This window comes from Numida meleagris, chromosome 7 (genome assembly GCF_002078875.1).
Source record: "Numida meleagris isolate 19003 breed g44 Domestic line chromosome 7, NumMel1.0, whole genome shotgun sequence".
Taxonomy (NCBI): Eukaryota; Metazoa; Chordata; class Aves; order Galliformes; family Numididae; genus Numida; species Numida meleagris.
Genome location: NC_034415.1, coordinates 6,272,869 through 6,298,492, shown reverse-complemented (window position 1 = coordinate 6,298,492; position 25,624 = coordinate 6,272,869). Strand labels below are relative to the sequence as shown.

The window sequence follows — 25,624 nt, the reverse complement described above, 5'->3', positions numbered from 1 at the left end:
CCGTGTGTTTAAGGTGGCTGGCATGGGGATCGCTGCTTTGCCCCCCCCACCCCCCACCTCGGGGGCTGCCGCGCTGGGGGGGCATCTGCCTGTCCTGGCCCCCTGCTATGTGCTGAGCAACTGAGATTGATGCAGGGGTCCCAGCCCCTTCATTTGACCCCATGCACCCGAACCCACCCTGCACCCGGGGAGGGGGGGGGGGGGAGGAGATGCACCAGCTTGGGGCAAAAATCCAACCCCAATACCTCCCCATAGGTGAGGTCTGCCGCCCACACTGGGACCCCAGGACTCATCTCCCCAGCGGGCCCTGCTGTCTCTCATTGCCCTCCCCGCCTCCCCCCCCAGGAGGTGCTGGTGGCAGTGCTGAGCAGCGGTCCCCAAAAGCGAGGTGCCGCGTTGCCATGCTCCCGCAGAGCTCTGGCTGCTCTGAGTTGCACAGTGCGAGTTTGGGTGCTGGCAGCTCTCTGCCTGGCTGGGGGGGGACACTCCAGGCAGCCGCATCTCACCTCGTGCCCTGACACCTCTGCTCGCCCCATGGACCCTTGGTGAGTGATCGCATCCCGACTGCTGTCGGGCCGTGCCACGGATGGGGAACTCTGGGCTCAGGATGCTGTAGGATACGGTGATGCTCCCGGCTCGTGCTGCTTGGTGGATGAGGCATGGAGATATGCAAGGTGCTGTCAGCGGGGTGAGCCGTGCACACGCAGCCTTCTCTGCTGCTGGCATCTTTGGCAGGGCCCAGGCAGCGTCGCCACCCATTGAATGATTGGAGACTGAGTGCCATCCAAATGGCAATGTCTTTTGGAGGGAGTCCTTTCAGTTCCCCCTCCTCCAAGAGTATGTGTGGCGCACAGCGGGCTGTGGGGGACCAAGGGCTGGGGTCCCTCGGGTGGTGTTTTTGGAGTCTCACTGCACTGTGGCTTTCTGGGTGGGCTGCGGATCATTTGCTGCATGTCTCAGGGTTTGGGAGGTACAGAAGGTAGTTGTGGGGTGTCCCGTGGCGCTGAGATCTGTGTCTGTCTGGCTGAGCTTGCAAATCCTGGAGCTCCCAGAAAGTTTGTTCCCAGCACTTTGGGATGAACCTTGAGCCCCCAGGGGTCCCCTCGGCTATCACACGGGGTGGCATAAACCCATCTCCAGTTGGGATGCTGAGTGTTGCCCATCCTGCTGCACCTCAGCACCTATGTCAGGTGGGCTGGAGCTGAAGTGCAGACAGAACCTCCGCTCGGTGCCGCTGGGGATGCTGAGGTCTGAGCACGTGGGGGAGCTCCCGGCCGGCGCTGCCCGACCCCCCCCAGGACCCCTCCGCGGCGCGTTGAGTCAATGCGCCCACCCACTGCATCCAGCACTGAGTCACTGGCTGTTCATACACGGCTGTGAATCACTCACACACAGCCACGCTGATGGCTTTAGTGACAGCTGGAGAGAGAAAACAATCCCCTCTCTGCCCCGGCACCGCTACCAATGCCACTGCACACGGTGACCCCATAAAGCTTCAGCTGGGTGTTGTGTGTACTGCAGTTGGGCTAGGATGCAGATGGCAGCAAGGATGCTCGTGGCCTGAGGTGGATGGCTGGAGGCTGGGGAAGTGCCGTCCTCTGAGGGGTATGGGTAGGACTGGGGTAATGCACGCAGGGTCAGCTGCACCCTGCCTACAACCTGTGTAGCTGAGGGTTGGAAACCCATCCCGGTGCTCTTCCCTCTCCCCATCCTGCTGGTGTACAACAGCTGGGAGAGAGGAGAAATCTGGCCCTGCTGGGCTGCTCCTCTCCCTGTGCTGCTGGTAGCAGATGGTGGCCCTGGGTGGGGGCTGCGATGCTCTTTGCTGCCCTGCTGGGTGCTGCCCCTCGGCCCGGAGGTGGCTGTTTGAACCTCGGGGATGATGCTTTTTAATTAACCACCCCGACAGGCTTCCCGGTGCTGCATCCCTCTTGTGCTGCTTTTCTTGGTGCTCCCACAAACCCCCTTCCTGCTCCTCCCTCTCTCCTGGGCTGGCTCCCCACCGCCATCCCCTCCTTCCTTCCTGCTCCCCGCTGCCGGAGCATCTCAGGGATGTCAAAGCAGGGAAAAGGTTTCCGAGCGCTGGATCAGGCTGGGCAGGGAGCAACGCGCTGTGGTCAAAGGGAACCCCTCGAGCCTTGTCCTGTGCTACGTGTTGGGCTCAGGAGGGACCATTTCTCCTGCACCGTGTCCCGGATCACACCCCTTCCAATCCAATCTCAGGTGTCCCACGTGGATCCTCAGCCTGCTGAGGGCTGGTGCCTGCTGTCAGCACCAAGCCAGCCCTGAGGCGAGTGCAGCTTCCCCCTGCCAGCAGCCCCGTTGTTGCATTCCCAGCCTGGAGTGCATGCACAAGGCTCCATCGCAGAGCCCCAGCTCCGTGTTGCACTGGGGGCACAGATCCAACCCCACGCTCTCCAAAGCCTCCGGGCAGGGCTGATTGCTCCGCTTCAAGCCACGTCCTGCGAGCAGTGAGCCCCCCGGGGGTCCTCAGCCGCGTCCAACTTTGCCACGCAGTGAGTTCTAATTGCGCTCGCGTGCGCTGGGGAACGGCAGGCTGGAACGAATGGGAGTCACTCAAGACTGCGGCTAATTACCGTCATTAACTGAGCAACAGTTTGGGTGACTCTTCCTCCCGCTCCGTGTGCTGGATCAGCCTGGCGGCATGGGGGGCTCGTGGGGGGGCTCCTTTTTCTGTCCATGCGATTTTTGCAGATGGAACCTAGGGAAGCGGTGGTGGTGAGTTGTTCCCATTCAGCGTGGGGATTTTTCCCCTCACTGGGTCCCCCCCCCCAGCTTCATTTCTCCCACATCAGATGGCTGTGTTTGCAGGTTGATCAGCTCCTTATGAAGCAACGTTGAAAAGAAAAGAAATAGATCTATTTGCAAAGCACATCCCCACCGATGCTGAGCCCGGTGCTGTGGGCTGTGTGCACAGTGTGTCCCTGGCACCGGGGGCTGTTTCTAGAGCCTGGGTCTGCAGGTTCCCCAGGGCCTGGTGCTGGCTCATGGGGATCCCATCTCTCTGTGGATTTGTAAATCCTTCTGTGTCTTTCTCCCTTCCCTTTCTCCTTGCTGGGTGTTCAGAGTCCTATATCCGAGCGATGCCGTGGGTGCCAAACCGAGGGAGGAAGGAGAAAACCCCCCCGGGGGGTGTGCAGATCTATGGCACAGAGCCCACAGGCACCACATCCACGAAGGAAGGGTCTACTGGTGCGCAGCAGGGCAGCTTTGCACCAGGCATAACAAAGGGAAAAAGGGAGCGAGGGGTGCGGAGAGGGCAGAAGCTTAGCCAACACCGAGCGCTGCGTGTTGGAGGAGCGAGCTGAACGTGTGAAGGATTTGGGGCTGCAAGGCGTGGTTAAAAAAGAAAAACCAAACCAAAACCAAAACCCACCGGGTGGTGTTGTTGCTCTGGTGGATGTGACATAAAAAAATCAAAACTGAAACGGAGCGCGTCTGCCGGCTGGGATCAGGCGCTCCCGCTTGCTCCGCGTGCCACCTCCCTCCTCTCCCCGCTTTTCCCAGTGCTGTCTGCCACCGCCCCGCATGCCTGGCATGTGCTGCTGGGTGGGAGGGAGTGCCGCCCTCGGTGCTGTCACCGGGACCCCACATTTATTGTGGCGTGCTGAGAGCTGGCTGTCACCGCGGTGCTCCCAGCGGCGATGCGGGGCGGCCGCCGTCCACCCGTCCTTAGGGCTTCTGGGCAGCTGGAGGAGAAACAGAGCTCTGAATTAATGCTTTCATTACCCAGGCTTCTTCCCCGAAGGCCGCTCTCTCCGTTTTTAATTTCGGAGCTCTCCTGCGTGCAGTATCTCTTTTCTCCTGCTCTCGTCAGCCGTAGTGCTCGGCTGGCGCTGGAGCTGGGGACGTGGGTGACATCCCTGTGCCTCCATGGGCTGCGGAGTGGGTATGGCACGGAGCCCTGTCTGAGGCCTTTTTGAGGTTAGGGGAGAGCAGAATAAGGGAAACACAGCTCCTGGAGCTGCAGGGTGGGTGCTGGGGTCAGGAGGCTCTGCTCCAGGTGGTGCTGAGTTCTTGGAAAACACAGATGCCCTTCTGCAGGGATGGCCACTGCCCCCTCCTATGCTCTTGCTAATAATCGTGTTGCTTTGTGAATATTTTTGCCTTGCTTTTGGCCCATTTTCTCCCTTTTATTTTTTGGTCTCAGCCCCGGAGAACTCCTTTAAAAGGAAAGAGAGATCTCTTTGCCAAGCATGCTACCTCCCCTCCAGCTAAGGAGCTGGAAGCATCGCACCAGGCAGGAGAAATATGTAAAAATGATCATTTACGTTTTTGCATTTTGGCATTCAGTTTTTCAGGTCTGCCTATGCTCTGCAAAACTTTTTGGGACGAATGAACAAGAGAGAGGCGGGCAGGAAGGGACTCGTGTTGTCCTGTTTTTGTGGGTTTTGGAAGCTGATTCCCCCAGCTTCCCCCTGCAGACCCCAGGCTCTGTGTTGGTTGGGGTTGTTATCCAGCATCGCTCCTAGTGGGGGTGGGCGCTGGTGCAGGATCTGATGGGGAGCACCCATGGTCCTGCACCCAAAAGTGCTGGTGTTCCTCCAGACCTTAAATAACCCAAATGAGTGCTAAATGTGGAGCATCGACGCATGAAAAATAGATGGTGTTGCTCTTTGGGAATGTGGGTAGTGCTCTATGTTGGGAGCAAGGATAGTGTTCATTGGGAGCATGGGTAGTGCTCCAAGTTGGGAGCATGGATAGTGCTCTGCTTTGGGATCATGGTTAGTGCTCTTCTTTGGGAACATGGATAGTATTCTTTGGGAGCATGGGTAGTGTTGTTCCTTGGGAGCATGGGTAGTGTTGTTCCTTGGGAGCATGGGTAGTGTTGTTCTTTGGGAGCATGGGTAGTGTTGTTCTTTGGGAACATGGGTAGTGTTGTTCTTTGGGAACACAGATACTGTTGTACTCTTGAAAGGAAACACAACAGCAATCTGCTATGGAAAGGGTGTTGTTGTTTTTTTTTTTTTTTCCCTCCTTCCTTTTGATTTAATAATTTGGCATTCACAGAGTGAGGAGTTTCTGGGAGATGGCACGAAGATTTCTCTACTACGGGTTTTTTTTCCTCGCTACAGCAGCTTCAGAAATCCATCACTGCTGCTCTGGTGTTGGACGTTTTTTTCTTTTTTGCTGGCAGATGGAAGTAGCAGGCTGGAGATGGATGCACTCCGTTAGCCGCTTCAAGCAGGCGGCACAGGCACCGCAGTCCTCATCACGGGGCTTTTCGGAGCCATCCTGGTTTATCCCCCTGGCAAAATTCCCAGGGTGTGGAGTGCACCCTGAGCTCATAACTGAGCGTGCGGCATCCCTGGTCAGACCCCATTGGGACTGGGCTGTGCATAGGATCATTAAGGCTGGGGAAGATCTCTAGGGTCATTGGGTCCAACCCCAACCCATCCCCACCACTGACCACGGCCCTCAGTGCCACATCTCCGTGGTGCTGTAACGCCTTTGAGGATGGTGACCCCACCACCTCCCTGGGCTAAAGTTGGCAGCTTAATTTAATTTATTTTTTTGATTTGCTGGTGCTGACAAGCGTCGGTGTGAAATTTCTGGGGAGATTTTTTTTTTTTTTAAACTTTTTTTTTTTTTTGGTCTGCAAAATACGGTGGAAAACAGCCACTAGCGAGGAGGGGCAGCAGGGTGTGGGTGCGCATGGGTACCCCAACAGCCTGGTTGCAATTGGAATGGCTCAGGGCTTGGATTCCCAGCTGGAGATTGTGCACTGCTGTGTTGAAGGACCCTTGGCGTCTCACAGCCAAGATGCAAATGGGTAAAACACCCCAGCACTGCACCTCTGGGAGCTCTATGGGTTGGGAGCATGGAGCATTCCCTTGTCCCCTTGGTTGCCTGCGGAGGGGAAGAGTGTGGCAATGTGCCCAGGGACACACCTGGTGTATCCAGGACCTGGAACAGTGGCCTTCTGCAGGGTTACTGGGGCAGGCTTAAGCAAGGCACTGGGGAAGGAGTTGCCTAATTACTCACCTGGCTGTAAGCAAGCAGTGTGCTGAAGCCTGCTGGCAGCCAGCACGAGTGGCATGGGAAAATCTATGCTTATAAACTATTTAGGAAGGAGCGAGCAGGCAAAGGGAGGGAGGGAGGGAGGCTGTCGGAGTCAGCATTGCCTGCTTCCCATGGGAGCAAGCCACCGGTGCTGGCACTGGGCTGGTCTCACCTTCTCCATTCCCTTTGCTTCCTCACCGTGCAGTGGGTGCAAGAGCCCTTTGCACAAACAACGAGACCTTTTCAGCGATGATAGGAAGACTAAAAGCCAAAGAATGAAGCCTCCCGTTGCTCACCTCTAACGCATCCCATTGTTTTAACCTCTCAGGGGTGCTGTGACTCCGTGTGCCGTGAATGTGATGCTTGCGTGACGGTTTAATTGCCTTTGCGGCTCCGTTAAGCGGTGACACACGTTGTGGCGCGTGAGTCACCTTGGCGAAGGCGCCGCGGGAAGCGAGAACTTCTCCTCCTTGGTTTTGCCAGGTTAAGCCCTTGTTTGTTACTTCTGTTGTCGGGTTTGTTGGCAGTGGGGGGGTTCTACCTCACGGGATGCTTTCCTCCCCCAGTCTGTGTGCCCGTCCTCCCCGGCCCCACTGCACAGCTTTATGTAAGCCAGAGCTTACCAGGGAAGCCGTAGAGTGCAGGCTTCACGCCTCCTTGCTCTCCCCTCCATTTACTTTAAGCACTCTCTGTGCCCATGTTCCCATCTGCTCCAGGTGCTGCAGGGAGCTGTGCCCTGCCAGCAGTGCTCCTGGGAGACCGCTCTATTTATTTTCCAAATCCTTCCTTTCCTGTTGCGCAGCAACTCCGAACGCGCCCTGGCTCGTGCTGGCAGCTCCTCTCTCCCTCTCCTGTGTTCAGAGGAGGGTGGTGGGGACCCTGGTGTCACACGGAGCTCTTTGCCTTGATACCAGCAGTCTCAGGTCACCAGGTCAACCTCCCTGCTAGGGGAGCTATGGGGAGGTGGGGCTGCGACCCGCTCTCTGCTTCTTCTGTTCCTGGATGCCTGCCCGCTGCTTGCAGCTGGAAGTTATCCTGAGGAATCCCATCTGTGCCCTTCTTTGGGAAGCAAACTCTTCAGGGCACGCTCTCTGGCTGCCTGCACGCTGCTCCCAGCGCTGCTGCCCACAAATCACTGCCCACGGATCACTGCTCACCTCTCCGCGCCCCATAGCTTGTCCCTGCCCGATTCCCTCCTGCACACTGGGACACCTTGCTGTCCCTGCATTCCCCTGCCTCTGCAGGAGCTTCTTGCCTTGATGCATGCTTGTATCCATGAGAGCGGGGTTGTGGAAGAGCTGCCCTCGATGGAGAGATGAGATGATTCTGTGCTGTGATGTCCTTCAAGTGGAGTCCCTGGGAGCAGTGCTGCTTTGGGGACACCCAGGGCTGCCACCACCCCACCGTGGGCTCGCTGGGCCCCGAGGTGTCTCCTGGTTGCTGTCTGCTGCTGCACGCTCCTCCTGTCACCCTCCCTTCCCTCTGCTTGCCCACGAGGTGGGATGGGAAGTCGCTCAAAGGGGAGATGCGATGGCATTGCTGCTTAAACACAAGCAGGTGTGGGGGAAGGTTGCAAAGGATTCACGGAGCTCCTTGGGCTCTGAGTGCAGTTATTAAGGCGAGAGGCAGTTACTTGGCTGAAGGCTTGATTGCTGCCATTGCAATGCAAACACACGCACTGAGAAACCCCAAAAAGGAATGTCCTCAGTGGAGGTCATCAGCACTGCTAGGAACTCGCTGCTGTTGTTGTGTAATTAATCGGTCACGACGAGAAAAGTGAAGCGTGGTGTGAGAGCCTACAACCTGCAGAGCCTGTGCGCCCTGCTGCTGCCTTAACCTGGGTGAGAAGTTTGGGATGAAACCTTGAATGAAGAGCGGTGAGGCACTGCCACAGGCTGCCCAGGGAGGTGGTGGGGTCACTGTGCCTGGAGGCGTCACAGAACCGTGGAGAGGTGGCACTGAGGGACGTGGGCAGTGGTGGGGGTGGGTTGGGGTTGGACTTGGGGATCTGAGTGGTCTTTCCAACCTGAATGATTCTATGACTGGGCCAAGCTGTCTGGCAGCAAGTTGCCTGAGTGTCTGGCAACCCCGCTGGCTTGCCAGGCACAGTGCAGGCCTGCTGTCCCCACCTCTTGGTCCATGTCCCCATGTGTCCCCATGCACTGAGACCCTGGCTTGCAGCTGGGCACCAGCTGGTGACTCAGCGTGGTGTGCAGGGCCGTGGTTCTACCTTGATGACTCCTCTGTTTTAGTGGCAGGCATTAAACCCTCCAACTCTCATCGCTTTTCCCCAAAACTTTGCTCTAATCTTGATTTTCTGGTAATTGGTACATGCCACAGAACACAAGGCCTCGCGCTAGGCAGCAGGAGCGCCTGGTATTGAGGGAGCACAAAGGATCTGGGCTGTTCATCCTCAGGAACGCCAGCTAATTTCTCTTCTAATTTCTTCTAATTTCTCTTCTTTCCTCTCCCCAAATCTCCCGGGGAACTGATTGCAGTAGCTTGACACACGGCTCCCCCAAGCAGTGCTGATAATCTCCCTGCCCACGCCGTTTCCTTTGGCTTTTTTAATTACTAACCGTCATTAACTGATTTTCTCCTGGTACTGTTTGGGCGATGGGACCACGGCTGGTTCAGCCCTGCTGCGGGACCCCTCCTCTGCGCCTTGGTCAGGGATCAGCGAGCATCTCTCTTTGGTTTCCAGGTGTTTGCATCCCATTTTAACTCACCCACGGCAAGTTGCTGGGGGATTTCCCCATTTTCAGAGCCAACCACATGTTGGCTTGCCACAGGCTCGGGGTTGGTGGGAGGCAGGGCTGCAATGACACAGCAGAAGCCGTGTGAACAGGCACATCGCTTTTCCCATGAGCTGATTCTGTGTCAAAATAAAGTTGGTTTGTTTCGGGCTCGAGCAGGGGCCACGTTCCTGCGGGTGCCGGCTGTCAGATGCTCGGCGCCGCGTCCTCGTTAGCACGCAGCCTCGTCAGCTCGCCTTAACAAAATGTTCTGGCATCCTCCCGTCTCTGCTTGTCACTTCTCCGAAGGGAACGGGGCTTGTTCCCCTGGCAGCACGAGCCCTGTTTGCGAGGCGAAGGCACAGCTAATTATTTCTATTTATTTCCTCCGACTTCCTCGGTGTTTAATTCGATGGCTCTGCTTGATCTTTTCACTCGCCTCCAAGCCTCAGGAGTGGCCAGGGCACAGAACGCATCCCTTGAGCTCATTGTGTGCATGGATTAAGGAAGCATGGGGCCTCTGCTTGCATCCTTCTCATTTGGGGCTGGCTCTGCTGCAGCCCTGGCATGTTCTGCTGTATGCAAGAAAGCCGCCTGCCCTCATTCCCTCTCGATACCCAAAGAGATGCCCTGGAAGTAAGTGGGGCTGTGGAGCGGCAGTGATAAACCAGAGCATCCTGACTAGGAGCATAAATGGGGAAAGCAACGTGAGAATCATAGAATCATTAAGGCTGGAAAAGACCTCTGAGATCCCCAAGCCCAACCCCAGCCCATCCGCACCGCTGACCACGTCCCTCAGTGCCACATCTCCACGGCTCCGTAACACCTCCAGGGATGGTGACTTCACCACTCCGTGGGCAGCCTGTGCCAGTGCAGCACCACTCTCTGAGAAAAAATGTTTCCTAACACTTCCTATGTTAGGAATATCCTAGGTTGGATACAACCTGAAGTCGCTTAGGAGTTGGGTCCCAACCCAGTGTGGGTGACCCTGCTGTGTTTTTCCCCAGGAGAAATGGGACTTGCATGGATTCTCGGGGAGGAAGGGAGGGAACTGTGGGGTTGAATGCTTCTGAGCCCCCGCTGTCTTTGTGCCCTGCAGAGTGATGAGCTGTGCCCGCTCCCAGGATGCTCGGACTCGGCACGTGCTCCGTCAGTGCCCCGGGCAGGGCGGCTGAGCCGGCCGCATCCCCCCACTACGCTCTGACCCTGCCCGAGGAGGAGATGTGGCGCGAGCACCGACTTGCCCTGATGCACAGCACCCAGTCCTGCAACTTGCTGGAGCCCCAGAGCCTGGCCGAGGTGCTGGTCTCACGCGCCGCCAGCTTCGATGCCCTCTGCCAGCCGCGGGATGCCGACGGTGACAGCGGCAGCGCCTTGGACCTGGGGCTCGGTGCCTATGTCCCCATCAGCCCCGATGTCATCAAGCGCCGTCGGGGAGGGCTGATCGAGCAGAGGGACATCATCAAGGCACACGAGGCACACAAGATGCAGAGCACGCCGCAGGCACGGAGGAAGGAGTGGGAGTAAGTAGGGGACGGGGCTGTCAGGGTGGGAGGGGCGGTCACAGCGGTGTCACCCCAAGGAGCAGCCGGTGTCACAGGGCTCAGCTTCCAGGGCGGTTTCTTTGAGTTTTTTTGGTGTGCGTGTGGGAGATGGAGCGGTGATGCGGTGCTGCACTGAAATCGTAGGGTGTTCCCACTTGTGTCTGCTCGGCAGAACCATGGGATGGGCTGCTGCATGGCGCCTTGCCCCCGCTGCCACCTGGCTGTGCCCTCTCCTGGGGCTGGCACTGTTTGGCTGGACACTGTTGGAGTTGACCCGCCGACATATGGGCTCCGTGAGAGCGCTGCCTCGTTATCCCCCGCACCCTGCTGGAGCTGCTAGATGAATAAATCATGGGCAGGCAGGAAGCAGAGGGATGGCCTCGTTAATTGTCGGCTGGCGGCATGAGCTGCTGCAACGGCTGCTCGCTAATTAACCGCCTGGATGGGGATGGCTGCGGATCCATCACAGCGCAGGGAGGGGAACCCTTCGGCACGGGATCTGCCCTCGCACCGGCTCCTGGGGGGTTCTCTCCTTGTTTTGTGCCATGGGAACGTGCAGGAGGATGTGGGGATCACGGATCCATGGCCCCACCGTGGGGACGTGCCCTGGCGCTGTGGCTCCACTCTAAAACTAGACGGCTGGCATGTAGGGGAGAAGGAAAATCAAATCAACTTCCTTATCTATAATTCTGTTTCTAGCAATGCGCTTTGCCTGAGATTTAATTTTCAGTGGGGCGTGCGGTGGGTTGCTCTGGGGGCTGTCAGCTGCAAGATCTGGCTCGGCATCTCAGGTTGGATATTAGCAAAAATTTCTTCTCTAAATGAACGGTGAGGCACCGGCGCAGGCTGCCCAGGGAATGGTGGGGTCACCGTCCCCGGAGCTGTTACAGAACCGTGGAGATGTGGCACTGAGGGACAGTGGTGGGGTTGGGCTGGGGTTGGCCTTGGTGATCTTAGTGGTCTTTTCCAATCTTAATGATTCTAAGATTCTGTGATCTGGAGAGCTGCTGGGCATGGGTCAGCTGTCAGCACCTGGAAAGTGGCCTTTCTGCTTGGCCATCTCTCCCGTGCCTTCACCTCTGATGCCTTTTGGCAGTAGAAAATAGATGAGGGCAGCGTGCTTTCCCCCTTAATAGGATGGAACAAGAATAGGAGGGATAAGATGCTGTTGTTCCTGTATTTTTATGGGGAAATTGAGGCAGAGAGCAGAAGCAGAGCGTGCCACGTGCTGCTGAAGTGGCTCTGGGAGGCTGCCCAGAGCTGTGGGTGCCCCATCCCTGGAGTTACCCCAGGCCAAGGATGGGCCCTGGGCAGCCTGAGCTAGGGGAGGGCGGCCAGCCCATGGCAGGGGAGGGCTGGGGAGCTCTGAGGTCCCTTCTGACCCAACCATCCTGTGGTTCTATGATTCTACGAGTCTATGAGTCCATGATTTACGGTGCACCCATCCCTTTTGCTCTGTCATGAGGGACGTGAGCCCAAGGCAGTCACCAAATCTCATTTCCCAGAGCCCCAGCCTGGTCCTCTGTCCTTCTTCCCTCTGTTTGGTCTCAAGCAAGCAAAGGTGGAACCTCTGAGGTGTTCTCCACTGCTGCAGCTCTGGGTTCATGCGTTTTCCCTGGGACAAGCAAGAGAACAGAAGAAGCTGTGAAAACGCACAGGGCGTTGCTAGCAGCTCTCAGTGGCTCTTGACGTCTTGGCAATCTGAGATGCACACTCTGCATCCCAAATTACCAACCTAGCCCACTTCTTTTCCCTTTTTTTCCCCTTCCTTGGTGCTGCTGAAGGAGACAAAGGGCCCCTTGCTGCTGTTCGGCACCACCTGGGGTTCATTGGCTGCGGTGATGGAGGGGTGAGGGCACACCTGGGGCACCAGCGGCTGTAGAATGACTTGAGGTGCATTGGGATGGCTTCGGGATGACTCTCCTTGCCTGTTTTACCCCGCAAGAGCAGCAGTGCAGGCAGCAGAATGAGCCGTGGATGCGCTGTCTCATTGCCTGGGGCAATGCCATATGGCTCTCATTATGGTAATTCGGCCTCCAGCAGCAGATGAGCGCCGCATCCCTCCCAGGGGTGTCCTCCCCCAGCCTCTATGGGCACACAGCGGGGCAGGGGGCTGTTCTCTGACCCGGGATGAACCCCGTGTCCTGGCAACGTCGCTGCATCCTCCCCGCAGCGCTGGGAGCTTGGCTTTGGGCACACCCTGGAGGAATTCCCTGTCGGAGTGCGTGCAGGCAGCGCTGCGAAGCCTCGCCTGTTCTCGCACGGAACTGCACTTCCACGTAGCAGCGTACAAATGAATGCCATTCTGCTTTCTGTCCATGTTCAGCTCCCTCGTGTGGGTGACAGTCCTTCAGCTCATCCTTCCCAGTGCAGGAGGTGTTTGCTGCTGGAGGGCACCGGCAGCTCCACCTTCTCCTGGCTCCTATCCCGACAGTGGGATTTTATCAAAGCTGCCCTGTTTGGCTTTGTTGTTTTAGGGATGGAGCTGTGTTTTCTGGCCCAGTCTCATGCATGGCTGGGCTGCTGATGGTCTGATTTCTGTGTGCAGCCAGGAGTTGGGCTCCATGGTCCCTTCTAACCTGGGATATTCTATGATTCCATGCTTTGCAGGAGGCTCCTCAGCCATCCCACTCGTGGTGTTTTGCTTGATGGGAGGATGGGATTCAAGGATGTTCCCTGGGCACAAGGAGCCCAGCACACACCTGCCTTTATGGGGGCAGGAGGGAGTTCCTCCCTTCCTCCCTCCCTCCTTCTCCTAGCTCCCCGTGCTCCCCACACCCATCCCTCAGCATGGCCATTCCCAAATATTCAGTCTCCTTAATATTTGTTTCCCTCTGATTCCCTCCTCCCGCCCCCCAGCCAGCCTCTCTCGAAATGTAATGCTCCAAACTGGACCAAGCTGGGAAGGGGTCATTTGCAGTTCACGCCAGCCAGGTGCTGGCTGATGCAGGCTGCCCTTGGCCAAGGGGAGGAGTCATGCAGAGGGGCCTGGGGGCTGGAAATGGGGTGGGGGATTCCTTTGGACCTGATGGAAGGGCAGGAGCAGGTGGGCAGTGGTTTTCTGGGTGTGGGGATTGCAGTGTGCCTGCCTGGAGCAGTCGGAGCTGTGATTGCCAATTAGAGCCCGACTTGCCAGGCTAAATAAAACAGCAGGACACTCCAGGCAATTTATTAATGAGTAATTATTTCAGGGCTCTTCAGCTGAGTTGCGAAACCTCGTGACCCACGGCAGCAGGTTGCTGGTGGCTGGGTGAGACCAAGCCCCTAAAGTGTCTCACAGCTTCCGCATCCCCGTAAGTGCTCAGGACCAGAGGTTTTTTTTTGGCTGGCCTTAAACCTCTTCTAACTCTTTCAGCGTGCAGTTGTGTGGTTGGACACGCAGCATCCTCCGTTGGTGGCTCTGATGGATGGGATGCTCCAGTCCCACTGCAGCACAGTGTGGGGAACAGCCAACCTCAAGGCTTGGTCTTGTATTTGTACCCTTTGGTGACTTCAGGAGGTAAATAAGAGGTTGTTTTGGGGGCACTCGTGCTCCTCAGGCACCTCGAGCAGGACTGGTGCCAAGCTGTACCAGTGCAAGGTGTTTGTGCTGCGTTTTGCTCGTCAGCTGTCAAATGTTCTTACAGGCAGGGCTGAGGATGCTCTGGGCTGGGTGCTCTTAGGGAAATGCTCGTGGTAGGGTTAGGACACGGTGATGGAGCGCTGGGGTGGGGATGGGGGGTGAGCAGTGTCCTCTGGGAGATGCCAGCCTGGACCCCGGGGCTGCATCCAGGGCTTGGCAGGCTCTGGCAATGGGAGAGATGTTTCTTCCTAATCCTGCAGGTAATGAATCCATTCCTGGAAAAAAACTTCCATTCCTGCGTGGTTAGAAACGTGCTTCTGAGTCAGAGCTACCCAGACCCAATTTGAAATTTGGCCAGAGCAACGGAGACGGTTCTTATTTCATCCTATTTTTTTGTCCCCTCTCTGCATAGTTAAAGCCTTATTAAAATATATATATATAAGTGAAACTTGAAGCCAGAAGCTGCTAAGAGGAGAGCTGCCAAAGCGGAGGGCGTGCAGTAGGGATGTGACCCCGAGATGCAGCTGTGCCCAGCACGAGGGATGCGGTCAGCGGCGGGACGAGCTGGGGTTGGACTTGGACGATCTTCGAGGTCTTCCCCATCCGTAACGATCCTGTAGTTCCACGCAGCTTTCCTCCCGCTGCCCGACGCCTCGTGCTCGCATCGCGTCGCTCTGCGGGCGGGGAGCGGCCAGCAGCCGCTAGATGGCAATGCCGGAGCGGAGCTCCGCGATCCCCGCACCGCGCCGCACGCTGCAGCCTGGGGGGCTCCGGCCTCTGCCAGGGGAATGGGCTGCCAGCCCCTCCTGCGAGCTGATGGGGAGGGGGGGGGAAAGCGAGGAGGTGGTTTGCGTTTCGCTGTTGCCCTACAGCTGTAAGCGACAGCGAGCCCGGCTCCTTCGTGCCCCAGCACCCTGCTGCCCCGTCTTCTTGGCTTTCCTTCGTTTGCAAGCCAAGCCAGCCCAGCACAGAGCTGGCTCCGGGTCCCCGTGCCGTGTTGAATCATGTAGGCATCAGCCACGCTTCTCCCTGACTCACGGATCCCAGCGCGCTGGGGTGAGGGTCAAGCTGAGAGCGGCAATAAACATCCTGGGAAGCGGAGCCTGCAGCTCTTGGCACCGCCAGGACTTCTTTTGCTTTCAATCTTCTCTTAAGGAGCTGCTTTCTCGTAAATATCCCATCCTTTAGCACCGTCTGAACGGGAGAGAGGCTCCCAGCGGGGTCATCCCGCGCTCTGCTCTGCTGCAGCGAATGCAGAGCAGAGAGGAGGGCAGGGCCTGGGTACAGGGTGTCCAGGTAAGGGGAAAACCTGCTCGTGGGGCCAGGAGAAAGGCAGCGAGGTGCCTACGGGCTGGGCAGCACCGCGGGGTTCTGGCTTTTCCCACTCCCACCCCTAGGTACCGGGTGGATTTGGGCGTTTGGGAATGCCCCGTGGGAATGGGAGGATGCTTGGGGATCTAGGGTTGCCCAGGCAGGAGTGGTTAACCTGGCCCTGAGCTTAATGAGAGGTGGGATGAGCAGCGGGGAGGTGGCAATGGGGACGACCTGCAGATCCTCACCGGTTTGGTTAGGAGTGGATCCTGAGACTGTAGTTAGGGTGGCTGGAGAATTAAAGCCTTGCATTTTGGGAGGGGGACGCCAGAGGTGCTCTGCTGGTGGCATAGCTGGGAGCTGGCTGACCCCCATGGACGCTTTCCACCTGCTACGTGGCCTATGGAGGAGAGCTCAGGATGGGTGCAGCAGAGCGGGTGTCCTGGTGAGCTCCGGGCTCCTGGTGTCTGGCTGAGGTCGGGGCAGCCATCCCATGGCCTTTGTGCTAAATGCTCCTCTCATCCTGCTGGGGAGGGCCCGATCCTTCTCCCTCCCAGCAACGCACCGTGACAGCCTGGAGCATAAAGCCAGCCCCATAGCTGGAGGGGGGGATGCCCATGGCGAGGTGCTGTGGGGCTGCACAGGGGGAGCAGCCCTTGTTCAGTTGAGTTAATGACCTACCTTTTATTATTACATTTTTATTTTATTTTATTTTACTTTATTTTATTTGAGTTAACCCAAGCTGCTGTGCAGCAAAGGTGTGGGACAGGGACCAGGCGCCTGCTGCTGCGTTTTGCAAAGCAGGTCAGCGGTGCCGGGGGAAGAGCATGGAGGGGATGTGGGGCACTGCAGGGCTGCAGCGTGGGTGCTGAGACTGTGGGCACAGTGGGGCCAAGGGCACGGAGAACCCACGGAGCCACGGGTGATCCTGGGCGCATCCCTTGGAGGATGCACGGTTGCGAGCGGTGAGGCTGGAGGCAAACGGATACGGGAATATCGCGTTCAGGTGGATACTGGGGACACCCCCCGGCCCCACGGGATGGGGTAGGTGGGGGCAGCCCCGGTGCCTGTGCACCAATCCCACAGACGAGGGGGGGAAGCAGAGCCCCGCTGCCCCCCTAGCTCCATCCCCGCTCACCCGGGAGCCCCCGTGTGCCGAAAACCCCTTTGCGGGCAGGGAGTGCTCCTTGCGGGGGGAGGGGGGGGGGGCTCCCGCGTCGCCTTTGTTCCCTGCAGACCCTCCCCTCGCCGCTGCCTTCCCTTTGCAGCAAGCAGCTCGTCGCTTTGCCAAAAGAATGCACTGGATGGAGCGAGCGAGCGAGCCGGGCGTGCGTGCGCGTGTGTGCGCGCCCGCCCGTGTGTGTTGCAGCCGACTTCATTAAAGGCAGCCAGCCCCGAGCTGCAGAGGCGCGGCAGCCTCGGGTTCCGCGGCCCGTTCCTGCAGAAAGCCGACGTCCATCCCTCGGCGGCAGCGGGGCCTGCAGCGGGGCCGGGGGGCTCCGGGGGGGGGCTGCCGAAGATGGAGGCGGCGGGAGGAAGTTGGCCACTTGGCTTCAACTAGGCTGGATCGCGCTGCAACCTGTTCGCCGGCCTCCCCTGCGCTGCGCTGGGTGCTGTACCGAACGGCGGTGGGCTTGCGGCGGGGGGGTGGGGGGTGGAAGGGCTCCGAGCCCCCTGGGTTGGGCTTGGGGGTCCCAAAGGTTCGGGTTTGGGGGGAGGAGGGGGGGAAAGGATGGGGCTGCTTTTCACCCCTCTCTTCTTATATGCTTATATCCCCCCCGCTGTGCCGCTCCCTCTCCGCGATGCTCTCCCGGAGGGATGCGGGAGCGACGGGAATGAGCATCACCGAAGAGGAGGAGGAAGGAGGAGGAAGGAGCCCCGCAGCCCCCCCCCTCCCCCGTTCTCCCCCCGCCGCCGCCTCGGCGGTGCCGCTCGGCTCACCTGTGCGCTTTCTTGCAGGATGGCTCGCTTTGGGGAGGCGGTGGCCGGCAGGCTGGGCTCCGGGGATGGGGGCTCGGAGCAGAACCGCAGCCGGCAAGGAGCCGCTGCTCCGGCAGGAGGGTCCCCGGGAACCTTCAAGCAAACCAAAGCGCAGAGAGCCCGGACTATGGCTCTGTACAACCCCATCCCTGTCCGGCAGAACTGCTTCACCGTCAACAGATCGTTGTTCCTCTTTGGGGAAGATAACATAGTCAGGAAATACGCCAAGAAGCTCATCGACTGGCCATATCCTTTCTGCGCCCCCTGCGAGCCCCCCCCCCCCCGCCCTTGCTCCCCGCGCCCGGATCTGCCTTGGTGGCTGCCCAGGACACGTGTGCGGCAGCAGCCGGCAGGTAAGCGCCTGCCTTCTGCTCTCCTTCGGCGTGCGGAGAGGGGTGCCCTGGCCCCGTCCCCGGGGATGCTCTCCTCACCCTATTGCTGCTGCCCCCCATCGCTCCATCACACGGAGGGAGCAGAGCCCCTTTTCCCCCCCCCAAGCTGACCCCAGCCCCTCTTGAGGCTTTGGAACCCCCCCCACGCTGGCCAGGGACTCTCTGATCCGTTTTGGCTTTAGGGTGCTTGTGTCTGGTGGGGGTTTTGCTTCCCTACCCAGAACCCCCGTCCCGCTGGGGACAGACCCCGCCTGCAGCCTGCTGGCTCCCCTGTTCTCCCACATCCTGGCACGCCGGGCAGGGGCACGGCCGCCTTTACCCCGCAGCCCCATCCCACCCCCTGGAAATGGGGTGCACCCTCCTTGTGCTGCACGGAGGTGCCGACCCCCTCTGCCTGTCTCCTGCTGCGTCTGCTCTAGGGATCGCCCCAGGAATGCAGCGGGCAGAGGGTGCAAATCCCCCACTCCTTCCCCTGCACCCCCATCCTTTTGCCTCCCATGCATTTCTCTCCCCTCCTGCCTTCCCTGCAGGTGCCCTGGGCACTATGCCCACTACCCAGCCCCACTGCATGGCTCTCTCCATCACACCTCTGCTCAGCACCCTGCTCCCCTCCCAAACCCACAAACTTCCCCGTGGCCACGCTTTGGCTCTAGGATCCTCCCCGTAGCGCTCTCTGCAGTGGTGATTATGTGCAGCTCTCTCCATCGTTTCCTCTCCATGCAACTTATTGGGTAACTTGCCGGCTCCTGTGTGCAGGATGGAGGTGCCCGGCAGATATGGGGTGACTCGGTGCAACAGGTGCCCTGGGGACACCCATGGGTCTGCCACCCCACGCCAAGCGTCGCTGGGGACGTAACCCTGTGTACTGGTGCACTGCAGCCTCTGGGTTCACCCCCAGGGAGTGCTGGGCGTCCTGCTGTGCCCCAGGGGTGTGGGGCACTGTGGGATGGGGGCAGCTTTGCCAAACCCCCGCCGTGCCGTGCCCAGCCCTGCGCTGGGTGCAGAGCCTCGGCGAGGCAGCAGCTGCACTCGGAGCACTGCAGGGCGCTCGCTGGGCCGCCAGGTCTTGTTTTCCAGAATATGCCAAATTATTCATGTGCTTTCCCAGCACGTTGTGGGAGGGCTCTCGCTGCTTGGCTGTTCCTCCATGTGGGGCTGCGGGCCGGGGTCCCGTGCTGATGCGGTGCTCATCCTCCAGCTGGTGCTTGGCCACCGTGCTGCAGCAACCCCGCGGTGTTATTCCTCCCTAGGACTTGCATTGCAGGAGGGAGATGGGCTTGTTTGTTTGTTTTCATTTTTTTTCCCCCCCAAAAGAAAGGACACGTCCCTGGGCAAGTGCGTGGAGCGGGAGCTGCATCTCGGTTGCTGTGCCATGCGTGGCTGCCGTCTCTTTCCAGGAAATTCGCCCACCCCAGGGCTTTTTGTGCACTGAGCTTTTGAAGGCATGGCTACGGGCAAAGCTTTTTGGTGATGAGTTTGTGCCCACTGCATGATGGGCTGGAAAAAAGGGACCTTTGGATGCTGGTTGTGTCTGCTGGGTCAAGTGGAATGACCTCTTGTAAGCCTCGCATGAGGCTGAGCTTCATTTGGTGGAGTGGACCTCAGTGCCACCTCAACTTGTGCTACACCCAGATGCCCCAAATGCCATTCAGTGTAGCTTTGGGCTGTGCTCACCTTGTAGTGAGGTCTCCTTGGGAGGAAGCAGTGTGGTCATGCCGTTATTGGCGACCTTGGCCAAGAAAGTTGCTTTCCTCTTGGAACTTGTGCAGCGGGGCCCTGGGATGTGTGAGCACCTGGCTGCAGCCCGCAGCCCAGCATCGCACCTGAGAGTGCTGGGCTCATGGGTCGGAGGGGGCTGGGGTGGGGCGAGGGGAGGGGAGGGTGGAGGCTCTTCTTCACCCAGCTCCAGTTGACTAGGTAATAGGGCTAAAAATAACGGGTGATTCAGGCCTGGATATCTGCTGGGTAACTGTATAATTATAACCAGCAGCCTCTGCAGTTTGGCTTCCCAGTGTAAATAGGGATGATGCATGGAAGGGAAGGAGGAGAAACACAAGGAACAGGGCTTGGGATTCGGCTCCACGGGGAGAGCCTTCACTGAGAGCTTCTCTACCTCTTCTGGAGCTGCTCTTTTGGGTGCTGGTGCTCCAAATGTGAGGCAGCCCCTGGCTTGGCTGCAGGAACATCTCCTTCTCTTCCCCTTCCTTCTCCCCTCCTCCTGAAACGCAGCCCCGCTGCTCCTGCTGATGGCCAGGTCTTGAGCCCTGATTTCATTTGTTCGCTGCCTGGAAAGCTGCAATTCAGTTAGTGCACGAGATGGGCTGCAGCTCCGCTCTATCTGCTCCATCCTTCATCCACTTAATCACATTTGACACGATCCCTCTCCCGCCCCAGAAGGACCAGATGACACGGGGTGCTGCTGCCTCGTCCCCAGCATGCCACTCCCAAAGCCTCTCCCTGCATCCCAGGTGACCTCCCTGTGCCCATGGCTTCCCACTGTGGCCGGTGACAGCCGTGTCACCGCATCCCGGTGCCCACTGCTGCCTCATCCCATGGGGGATTCGTGCTTCATTGCACCCCACGTGGCAGCGATTTGGGGTGAGTGTGTGTCCCCGCCTGGGCAGTGAGTGTCACCCGGGGACACCGCAGCCTCTTTGTCCCCTTTGCTTGCACCCTGCAGGAAGCGCATCACCACGCTGTGCTAACCAGGAACATCTCCCCTCCACCACCGAGGCTGCTTTCTGTGCCCTTCATTCATCGGATTTCTTAAAATGTTTTCTTTGGGGAGGGGCGAGTAGGTGTAATGGCAGGTCCATCTCTCTGACAGCCGGGGAGAGAGAGGCTGCCTGTCAGATGGTGAATTTAAACAGAGGCAGCTGTTGTCATGGTGACGCCAAGTTGCATCCTGTTGCCGTGGCAACCAAAGTTAAAAAACTGATGTTAAGGCAGGAGAATCACATGATGCGGTTCTTTTTTGTTTAAAAAAAAAAAAAAAAAGGGGGGGGGGAAAAAAAAAAAAAAAAGGAGAAAGGAGAGAGATTTGGTTTCCAGTTTTCAGGAGAACACTTCTCCCCGGCGCTGCTTGCACGTGGTAGGCAGTGCCCGCGCCCACGTCGCTGCGGGCAGCTCTGCTCTGGATGGAGCTTGCATCGTTGGGGACAAAGGCAGCAGGGCTGGGGGACCTGGAGCTGAATGGGGAGCACTTGTGGTCCTTGCTCCGTTTGGGTGCCTCCTGCTTTCCTGCTGGGTGTGGAGCTGAGGACCAAGAGAGGGGCACATAGGGCAGGAGGTTTGTGACTTGGGGGCAGCAAGGCAAAGCTCAGCGGTGTAGGAGGTGAAGATCCATCACGTTCACACCTGGGGAGCATGGGAAAGCCTGCAGGGCAGCGGGTCCTGGGGGAGACGTGGGGATGGGTGGAGAATGGAGACTGCCATTTGCAGGAGATGGTGGGGCTGAGCAGGGAGGAACCACTCCTGCCCTTTGGAGATGCCCAGGTGGCTCCCATCTTTTTCTTCTGCTCCTACCACACCTTCCTGCCTGAAAGCAGGGGGAGGCATGAGCACCGGGCTCCTGCTGGGCAAGGACGTGAGGAAGGCTCTCTGCGGGTCCCACACCTTGCCTGGACCCAGGGATGGGTTTATCCATCCCCTTGGTGAAGTTCAGCCACTTAGTGAGGTCGCATCGATGTGCCACCAGCATCGCAAATCCATCTTTGTGCTTTCCTCGTGAGCAGTATCTCTTGGGTGGGGAAAATGGGGCGAGTTCAGCATCTCCACCACCATCTCACACCTGCTTGCACGATGATGGTCGTGGGGATGTTGTCTGGGGACGGCGTGGCCTTGGGGACCCTCCTTCATCTGAAGTGCCCTGCATGGGAGCTGGGCTGCAGGTGTACCCGGGGATTAGCAGACTTGCTAAGGAAACGAGTCAGCTGCTCAGGGGCGAGGGCATGGGGAAAGGAGATAAATCAATAAGAAAACCTATTTTTATCGGCTCCCTAATGATCCGCCCGGAGAAGCCAGACGAAGGAGGAGGAGAAGGCTGGAGAGAGATGGGTTTTCATTACCGGCCTCGCAGGGAGGGCGAGCGCTGCGCTGCGATCTGGGGGGCTGGGAGGTTGGCAATTAGACACCTCATGAGAGAGGAAAGGCTGTGAGAGCACTGCCCGGCCCTGAGCTGGGAGGACACTCGGTTGTGTGCGGGTGAATGTCTCCATGGTTTGGGCAGATGTTTCTGCTGTCCCCGGAGGAGGCTTTTCTTACCTCGTACCCCAGTGTTAGAGTGGGCTCCACATTTAGAGTGGGCCCCTTGGTGTTGTGAGGTGGGAAAATGTGGATTTTTCCCGCTGAGCTCTTTCCCCCATAGGTGGGGGAACTGCAGGAGGGAGGAGGCAGCGGTGGTAAATGCCTTTGGTGAGGAGCTTGGGGTGCTCTTCGGGTCTGACCATGCTGTTCCCACACTTCTTATCTTGACAACTGCACCCAGTGCCAGGGGACCTGCAGTGCAGCTGCCCCTCCAAAGTGCCAGCTCCTTGGAAGCTGTGCTCATTGCTCACAGACTTTCAGGAAAATGGAACAGCAGTCACCAAATAGGCTGGTGGCCTGTGGTCGAGCGCTGTGCCCTCCGTGTTAGCTGAAGTTTGCAGGTGGGGAGGACAGAAAGGAAGCAATAAAATCCTCGCTGATAGGAAGCCTTATGGGGAAAGTTTTCTTGCACTGGCTGAACGTGGGGAGATGCTCTAGATCCTCTGCGTGGAACCTGCGTGCTGCAGAGATCTCTCCTGGTGTGTTTTTAACTTATCAACCATTAATTTCCCTGAGTGGCCTTTTAAATCTTTTGGCTGAAGTTGCTCTGGCTCCTATCCCTAAACACATCCCAGCTCCTGCGAGCCGGGCTGCCTGTCCCTGGCAGCTCTCCTGGACAGTGCCGTGACAGTGGTGACGTGGCCGCAGGGTTTTGGCAAGGTGCAGGAGGTGTTTGATGGTCGGTGTGTGGTCACTGCTGGAAACCACGAGGATTTGGCCTGGGTGCTTCCCTGCGCTGATTCTGCCCTTCCCTTCCTCTCTAATGGGTGGCCAAGCTGGGATCTTCCATGGCAAGTGCTCAGCTTGGTGCTCTACAGGGTACAACCCCAACAGTGCACAACCCCAAACTCTTTCCCATATGAAGCCCAGCCTGGTCACAGCCCAGCTACCCACCTCCGTGCTCGCATCCAGCCCCTGGGCACCCACTGCACAGGCACCATCCCAACAGAGCTATAGGGGAAAGTGGGGTAGCTATGGGGAGGCTGGGGGGCTGGCGGCTCCATCCCACTTCTCTGCTCCTTGACTGCTCCCACTCCCTTCGAGTACATGATCCTGGCAACCATCATTGCCAACTGCATCGTGTTGGCCCTGGAGCAGCACCTCCCAGAGGATGACAAGACGCCAATGTCGCGGAGACTGGTGAGCATCCTTGTTGGGGCCCCTTTACCCAGCGGCTGATTTCTGCTGGTTTTGGGGTGGTGGGTCAGGAGGGGACCCCACCAGCCTTTGTGGCTCCTCCATGGAAAGGGTCCAGGAAGGTTTAAAAACCCTAAAAAGTGGTACCGAAGTGAGTCGTAGCCCTGCATTTCTGGTTTCCAAACTGATGCTGTCTGAGGAAGAGTTGGGGAAGCTCCCAGACGAGCAAGGTGGGATGGGACATGGGATGGGGTTGGTGCAAGGTGAAACCACCCCATGTGAAATGCCTGGTGCTGTTTGCCCCGTGCTCCCCTCTCACTGTGCTCCTGGCTCCCCTCTGCAGGAGAAGACGGAGCCGTACTTCATCGGGATTTTCTGCTTCGAGGCTGGGATTAAGATCGTGGCTCTGGGCTTCGTTTTCCACAAGGGCTCGTACTTGCGCAATGGCTGGAACGTCATGGACTTCATCGTGGTCCTCAGTGGGTGAGTGCGGGGTCCTTGGCTCGTGGGCGCGGGGCTTGTCCTGGTGGTGACACCAAACTTCAGGACACAGAGTACAGCCGAGTTTTGCCATTTTTGGTGGTGTTTTTCTACCAGACTGAGGGCAGGGAGGATGGATTCCCTCAGCGGGATGTGGTTCCCTGTTGAGTGAGCTCTGAAGGCATCACGTCCAGCTTTTCTCAGCTGGTGGCCTCATGCCTGTCACCCATCTGGGCATGGAACGGGGTGGGTGTGGTGTTGGACAGGTGTTAGCCAGGCCCAGGGTCCTGGTGGGGCTGCAGCTCCTGGTGACACTGGCTCAGCACACGGGACCTGTGCTGGGGGTGGCAGTGCATGAAAGATGCCAGGTGCTGGTTGTCACTGCTTGTGTCACCTGCTGGGGTTGCGGCCCAGATTCGAGTCTTACTTGGGATGTGATGAGCTGTGCCGGTGACACAAGAAGAAATGAGCAAGTGCTGTTTGCTGGGCTTGTACTTGCTGATAGTGGCTGTTGGCTTGAGCAGAAGTGGCTCAGGGAAACTGAGGCATGGGAACCTCAGGTATCTGGGGTCCCTGCAGAGCTGTTGGCTGTAGTCCCATCTCCGGGTGTGCAAGCTCCTGCACAGTGGCACCATGTGGGATGTGGCACCAGTTTGTTGGAGGAAGGTGGACACCTGGTGCTTGGGATGCGGTGATGGGCATTGTGTGCCCACCGTGGCATGGCACAGATCAGGGGTGTGCTCGTAGGATATGTCCGGGTTGGAAGGACTGGTCCTCCTGGTGGCATCTCTAGGGGAATGCAGGGACTGGGGAATGAGCGGTGCTGCTGGGCTGAGCCCACCCCATGCAGCAGGGTGACTGGAAATGCCCGCGGGCTGCCGGCTGGCCCGAGCATCCTCTGGGGCTCAGCCAAGGGGAAATGCCATGTTTGAGCTGGGAGCTCCACCGTGAGCCTCTCTGGCGGATCGGGGTGAGCCGGCTGCAGCCCAGCCTGTGCTGAGTCAGCGCTCGGCAATTACTCACCCGCTGGCATCGCCAACTCCTGCCTGCACTGGGCCCCGTGCCAGCGAAGCAAGTGGCCGTACAGGGCTGCTGCTGTGCCCACAGGTGCCGGCCCCCAGCACGCTTATGGGGCACAGAGAGCCCGTTTCACCACCTTGCCCCCTTACATCCTGTTTTTCGCTCGGGCGCATGGAAACCCCTCCCAGCAACGCCCGTGCGGCTCTCGCTCGGAGAGGTGCGTGTGACAGCGACAGCTTGCCTCCCTGCAAGATAAACCAGCGCGTGCTGGGTGTTCTGAGTTAGCAGTGCATTTCTGCAGCGAGCGATGCCGGGCTGCAAAGCGGCTTGCAGGCAGCCGTGGGAGGGGCACGCGCTGCGCTGGGCGGGTGGCAACGTCGGAGCGCGGCACCCGGCCTCGTGAGCACGGCTGTGAACTGAAACTTGATGGATCAGCTCGGCCAGATGTCTTTGGGCTGGGGAGAATGAATGGTCGGAGGGATGCTCGGAGACGTCTGGGGTGCAGGGGGTGTTGTAAGCGTCCTCGGGAGGCGCTGAGTGGTTTGGGATGGTGATGCAACACGGAGGGCATCCGTGGGAGTGGTATCCATCCCGATGAACCAGCATCACTGTCCCTACACAGATGGCATGGGGTACTCTTTCTTTTGCCACGGAAATCAGAGAGGTGCTTTATGCAGCGGCATCGCGGCTCAGGTGCTGTGTTGGGGTGTCCGTGGGCAGCGGGCACAAATTAGCCTAATGAGGGGCCGCTAACGTGAGCGGCCTCCTGGGACCCCAGGCAGGAGCGGGTGGCCCCGGCGCAGGTTCAACTGGTGTTTGCTTCTTGTGTCAATAAACCCAGATTTTTCATCTCGGTGGAAATCAACGCCCACCCCAAACTCCCTGATGCTAAAGCATCCACTGGGGAACTAATAGGCACATTTGTAAGCCCGCTCCGTTTGTAACCTGTGGTTTCTAAATCATCGTCGCCGCCTGAAAAACAGCCCGTTCTCCCCCAGCCAAATATATTTTTGTCGGAAAGCGTGCGTGAGGTACCTCCATGCGCTGTGGGGCAGAACTGAGATGGGGACAGCGCATCCCTGGGATTGCTCACCTCGTGTGCCCTGAAGCTGGGCTTGCAACCTGCTTGCTGTG

At 58.5% G+C, this 25,624-nt stretch overlaps 1 protein-coding gene across 4 annotated transcripts in view; it reads left to right on the top strand.

Moving 5' to 3' along the window:
* The window catches only part of CACNA1E (calcium voltage-gated channel subunit alpha1 E), a 94,270-nt gene that overhangs the window by 10,257 nt on the left and 58,389 nt on the right, over positions 1-25,624 (top strand). For 3 of the 4 annotated variants that reach the window (XM_021405099.1, XM_021405097.1, XM_021405101.1), the window contains exons 2-5: positions 9,859-10,282; positions 17,136-17,402; positions 22,888-22,993; positions 23,334-23,473. In XM_021405099.1, the coding sequence (XP_021260774.1) occupies positions 9,885-10,282; positions 17,136-17,402; positions 22,888-22,993; positions 23,334-23,473 (911 nt within the window). In that variant the 5' untranslated portion in view covers positions 9,859-9,884. Of the gene's footprint in view, positions 1-6,393; positions 6,508-9,858; positions 10,283-17,135; positions 17,403-22,887; positions 22,994-23,333; positions 23,474-25,624 lie in introns of those variants that run through there. The other variant, XM_021405098.1, reaches the window with a different exon arrangement.